This window comes from Sitodiplosis mosellana, unplaced genomic scaffold, assembly GCF_009176505.1.
Source record: "Sitodiplosis mosellana isolate CC-2019 unplaced genomic scaffold, AAFC_SMos_1.0 Smas_scaffold_3, whole genome shotgun sequence".
Lineage (NCBI taxonomy): Eukaryota > Metazoa > Arthropoda > Insecta > Diptera > Cecidomyiidae > Sitodiplosis > Sitodiplosis mosellana.
Genome location: NW_022595246.1, coordinates 7526802 through 7532650, shown reverse-complemented (window position 1 = coordinate 7532650; position 5849 = coordinate 7526802). Strand labels below are relative to the sequence as shown.

The following is a 5849-nucleotide window of genomic DNA, read 5'->3' as shown; positions in this document are numbered from 1 at the left end:
AGAGAGAGAGAGAGAGAGAGAGAGAGAGAGAGAGAGAGAGAGAGAGAGAGAAAAATTGTCTAATTTTTCAACGACACACCAAATAAATGATTTATGGTCATTTTGGAGAATTATGACAACAGAAATGCATCGCAATGCTATGTGACATAGTACAAAATGGTCGAACACAACCCATAATGCCACCTATTAATAACCAGATTTAAGTGCCACACACAAAAAAAAACCAATAAGAAGTTTGAACAAAGAAAAAAACATCTAGAAAAACAAAAGAGAGAGAGAGAGAGTGTGTGACTTTTAAGACGAAGTGAAATTATGATTGAGTTGGACGATTAAGAATGGAATTAAGCGTTTGAACTGTGTATGTTTGTCGCGTTGGCATCTGAAAATGTGTGAACTCTTTTACAAGTTTCGTTGGCTTAGCGTTTTGCGGTTTTGCTAGAACGTGTTTGTTTTTTTCCTCTTGTAAAACCACACCAACGTCTTTTTAGAGAGCGACAGAGACGTTTGTTTAGAGATCGACAGATGAGGCTAAAGCAGTCAAGACTCGCTTAAATCCTTTTAAAATCCATATGATCAAGTCCAAATAAGCAGAATAAAGCACTTCACTAGCTAACAGAAATCAAATCGTTGTTTTGATTGGGATTAATTGATAAGCCGTTTAATTTTTATTGATTCGAAAAAATCCATCGAGAAATCATTCTTCACAATTTGTTTGTTTTTTTCAGCTATTCTTCTTCGTCTATGTTAGTTTCTGTGTCCATTTGCTAGTACATAAAATTGGTATTTGTATTGTGTGTCGACTAATTTGTTTCAATTTTCCTTTTGTGATTTTCAGTTTTCATTGGACGAGGCTACATGTGTGGAGGCACCTGTTTGTACAGAGGTAAATATTCACATCAAATTTTAGTGGCGGTTTTGTGTTCTAGTCTGCGTTGGAAATTCTAGACGCAATCACGAGAGAATCAAGATTCCATGTGGTTTTATTGCTGGATCACGATTTTTTTTCTTTCTTTAAGTTACGCGTTCTGTATTGGCGGTGACACTGTGTCACTGTTCAGAGTAACTACGTGGTCATTATTCGATGTGCATTTCGAGTTCATTGCTAGACACAAAACAAAAAACGACGAGATGGAGCGCCAAGAGTGAAAAGATTTGGACGCGATAAGCTATACGATATATAATAGACGAGATAAATTGCATGTTCGAGTACACGTCATTAAAAGACGAAAAGAAAAAAGAAGAAGAAGAAGAGCGAGCCAAACTAACATAATCATCATCATCATAAAGGAATAAATATGAAAATAATAATAACAATAATAGTTTTACTAGATGCATATTATCATAAATTTCGAAGTTACACACACATATACGCTCATTCTGCATAAAGCTCCATTTCGTGCATCGTTCATACGAACGAAGTAGAACAACAACAGCAACAGCAACTAACCAAACGGCTAAACGATAAAATTGGAATCTTGAGCGCATTTTTCCAGTTATTTATTGCATAGCTTCGGCAGAAGAAATATGTATGGTACGAATGACCGTGATGCACTGAAACACCATTGGCTAAACACACACACACACAATTTTTCGTTAATAAATAAAAATAAAAGACAAAAAAAAACGAGAACAACGAGCAGGGGACGATGGAGCAGAAAAAAAAGAATGAAATTAAATGAAATACAAATACACAAGTGAGAGAGAAAAGAATCTGACCGAGAAAGAAGGCGATGGATGGCAACGGCAACAGCGACAACTATTCAAACAGATAGACATTGATTTAGTGATCAGTGTGAATTATAGTTTCAAATAGCAAAGATTTTTTTCTTCTCCCCGCTCATTCGTTCCATCTTATTTGTCTCGTGCGAGCAGAGATGACTGTGTCTCATTCGGTTTCGTTGGTTTTTACCATAAATTGTTGCTAGCCGTTTTTTTTTTCATCTCGAACAACGTCAGTTGTGTGTGTTCGAATGTGAGTGTGACTGTAAATCCAAATAAATCCCCTTACAAATTACACGACAATTTATTATGAACTTTTTCAAATTTGACTAGATGCATTTTTCATTGTGTGTATGAACGAAAGAGACAGACACAAAAAATTCTGCTTTCATTGCCATTCTCTTGCTCGTTCACTCGCTTACTTCAATCGGTTTCATATTGCATCAAAGGTAGTGACAACGATTTTTTTTTTCGGTCCGGACAATTTTTTTTCGGTTTCCTCTTCATTCTGCACGCTTCACGTTACATCGTTCATTTATTTAGCGTAAGCGGTTTACTGACTTTTCGACACTGAGAGAAAAAAAAAGTTTTTTTCTGCAGGTTCATCGACGCTGTACTGTACACACAGTTCCATTCACGAGAGACGATGAAGACAACGAGCACACCGACCAAATTGTTTCTATGAAAAGCAACAGAAAACATTAACAATTTATTAAAATTAATTGTCGGCGTATCATAGTACACGATGTCATGCCTGTGCGCGGTACAATTTGCGGCTAAAAATAGTCAAGGCGCGCACTCATTCGTCCCATTGAAAAGAGAATAAACCTTGAAAAGATGCCTACTTTTTTCACTGAACAAGCATAATTTTTTGTCTCTGTTTCGTTTATCTCGCGCTAGCGCTCGCGTAAGACCAACACTTGGGCATCACATTTTTTTAAAGCTGCGCAAATGGAATTTATTGTCACATGGCATTAAGTAGAATCTATCTTGGAACAAAATGCATTTGCTTTTATTGTTATTGTCATTGTTGTTATTATTGTCATTATTAATATGCGAACTTGCATCAATTCTTCGATCGCTGCGTTGGCAATTTCTCTCGCAATGTCCCCTACACCCGCACACACCAGAGAAAGAGCGAAACAAGAGGGAAAATAAAGCGAATGAAGTCAAACCATTAAGCCAATGTGACTAATATCACTGAATTTAAATTTAAATTGGAAAATTGTGAAGAAGCGAGCTCTCAAAACGCATTTAAGTCGCAAAGAATGCGATCAACAACGCAATCCAATGATGGATAAATGCGTGTCAAGCAAGTACACGCATATTCAACGTAATGCATTCGAGGATTTAAACGCAACAAGCATTTTTTTCTGTACCGAGAATGAAATAAATGGTTTGCATTTTGTGTGTGTGTGTCGCTGTGCTCGTGCGGATGAATGGATCAAGTGAAGAACAACAAGCAATACAAAATTTCAAATCAAATACGCATCTCAAGACCTCTTGAAACGCATTTTATTGACGGGTGGTGTTTTGTGCACGATTCCCTCAGCTAACTGGCTCCCTTCTATTCAAACGCACGATGCACTCACGCAAATAAAAGCAATTGAGCATGAGATTAGCTCATATTACTTTCCTTCACAGGATATTTGCAATTTCTTTCTTGCTGACGACAAGCAGAAAAAAATTACCGTCAACGACTTTTTCTTTCCACCCTCTTGCAATTTCGAAATGAAAATTTTAGATAAACAATAGCACGAGATCACAGCGCGTAATAGATTCTTAATATGAAATGAAATTGAAAAAAAAGTCTCGGGCAATCATGCGTCGATTGAAGAAGGAAAACAACGACGACGACAAAGAAAAAGAAGAAGCGACGATTCTGAGACAACAAGATATACGCATGATTTAATCATAATGAAATGTTTCTTCGTTCAATCCACAGAAATTGTACCACATTAAATTAGAGCATTTTGAAAATTGCCCATCCAATCAAAAGCCAATTTCGAGTGTTTAATGAAACAAAAACTACAAATTTCATCTGTTTTGCTTCAGTCGTTCAACTAAAACTGCTAATTTGAATTCAATATTTCGTTCAATCAATAGTTACGATGTACATTTATATTTCAATTTAGTTAATGGTTCCGTTTCAATGGAATGAAATGTCGATTATGACAGACAAAACCTGTTCAAACGTTTTCTTATTCACAGCTCCAAGCACTTGCGATCGAAATTTAATGTAATTTCTATTCACATCGATTGATTTCATCGCGACAGATTTGATCGATGAGCAATAGAGACGTGCCATTAATGGTGTAACAAGAAATTCACGTTTACATTCGCTACCACATCAATGGTTTGGCTTGAAAGCAAGATCTATATCTGTAACGTTTCATATTTAACAATCGTTTACATCGCCGAAATCGTTCACTCTTACTAATTGAATTTCCTTCAATAGTACATCTAGTGACGATGAAGTTGAAAAAAAAAATGGCCAATGGCCATCCATAAAATGATTGGACAGAGTAAAAAAGGCACTGATTCAGCATTCAGAATCGAAATCGAAAACAAAATCACATCAACGCTTTGGAATTTTACAGTGAAAATTCTCTTGAATTGGAATTTCACCTATATATTTTTCCCCAATGGTCAAACCTAATTGGTCTTCACCGATGAATGCGACACACCGATGCGGTGTCGGTCTGTTGTCTAACGGTGTATGACGCATAACAATCCAGTCAGCCGTACGTTTCCGAAGCTGATTGCAAAAGAATCACATTGCTTCACATATCTATTTAAGGTCTGGACAACATAAATGCCAATTGAATGCTAACTCTTTGGTGATTTGGTACGTGACAGAGAATTTGGAGAATGTGACATTTGCCCTCACGACTTTTCATAAATTCAAATACACACACATACACACGCTCCGAACACATTAGCTGAGCGACAGACAAAATCGATAATTTTTGGGTAATTCACTAAATGACCGATTTGGGCCGGGAGAAAGAGGGAGAGAATGAATTTTGAAATTCCCTAGAAAACCAAATCGATGAATACATATATTCCCGTCGTCCGGTGTATGGAATCGAAATGAAGACGATGAAAATGTTTGGGAAAACTTTGAGACCAATGTCTGTCATCATTATGATTGCACCTTCGGTTGGTCAGTTGCTTGGTTGGTCGAGTGCAATGGCTGCGGTCGATAATGTTAAAGCAAGCTATTGTAAATCGAGGTGATATGTTTATTTGGTTTGTGGTATCGGAACTTTCTGTCACTTCCCAGTCCCAGCGAGCAGCGAAGAGTGTGAGCAAGTGAGCGAGCGAGCAAGCAAGAGAGCGAACGAAATGTGAATTGGTGTAATTTATTGCAGTTGAAAATGTTTGTAGCCAGAGTAATGTGCGGTCAAAGTGAACGTCTAGAGTGGACATAAATGTCGGGGTCAGTTTCATTACATGAAATTCTTCTTTTTTTCATTCTATACACGATATATTCACCGAGAGCTATTTGTACAGATGTTTATGTTGCCATAAATGTATTCTCCGATAAAAAAAAAGCAGAACAATTTATTCGTGGACATTTGAACACATGCAATTGACATACAGGTGTTTTGTTTCCACATCGGGAGAGAGAACGAGTGAAAGACCATTACGAAACGGAGAGAGCACATCGGGCACATGGATAAACAAGTAATAGTGTAATCGATGCCGCAATGCTAGTCATTTACGGAAATCCATAAAACACACATAGTAGAGAATACGATGAACGCTTGCTTGGCCTGCATCGATCCGAAAACAAACCAAGGGACAGCATATTATGTAAATATTCATCGAAAGCGTAAGAGAGAAAGAGCACATTTTGTGTGTGGTCAAAGGTTTTCTCTGGAACGATAAACTTATTACAATACATTATTTATTCGTTATTGTAGTTGCTGTGTGTATGTTGATATTCTCCGATATTCTGCCTCTCTTCTACTCGCACCCACTATCTATATCTGGTGTTTGTTGAAATGCATTGAAGTGTGGCCTGTGTATTTGTGTGCTTGTGCCTTACTTGTGGGTGTGTAAGAACGATAACCAAAAACCATAATGATTCCAAGTGATTTACATTTAATAGAGAAATTGCTCTC

General features: G+C 37.2%; 1 protein-coding gene across 1 annotated transcript in view; it reads left to right on the top strand.

Moving 5' to 3' along the window:
• The window catches only part of LOC129565986 (uncharacterized), a 21782-nt gene that overhangs the window by 13582 nt on the left and 2351 nt on the right, over positions 1 to 5849 (top strand). The window contains exon 2 of the mRNA XM_055441463.1: positions 836 to 883. Coding sequence (XP_055297438.1) covers positions 836 to 883 — 48 coding nt within the window. The remainder of the gene's footprint in view (positions 1 to 835; positions 884 to 5849) is intronic.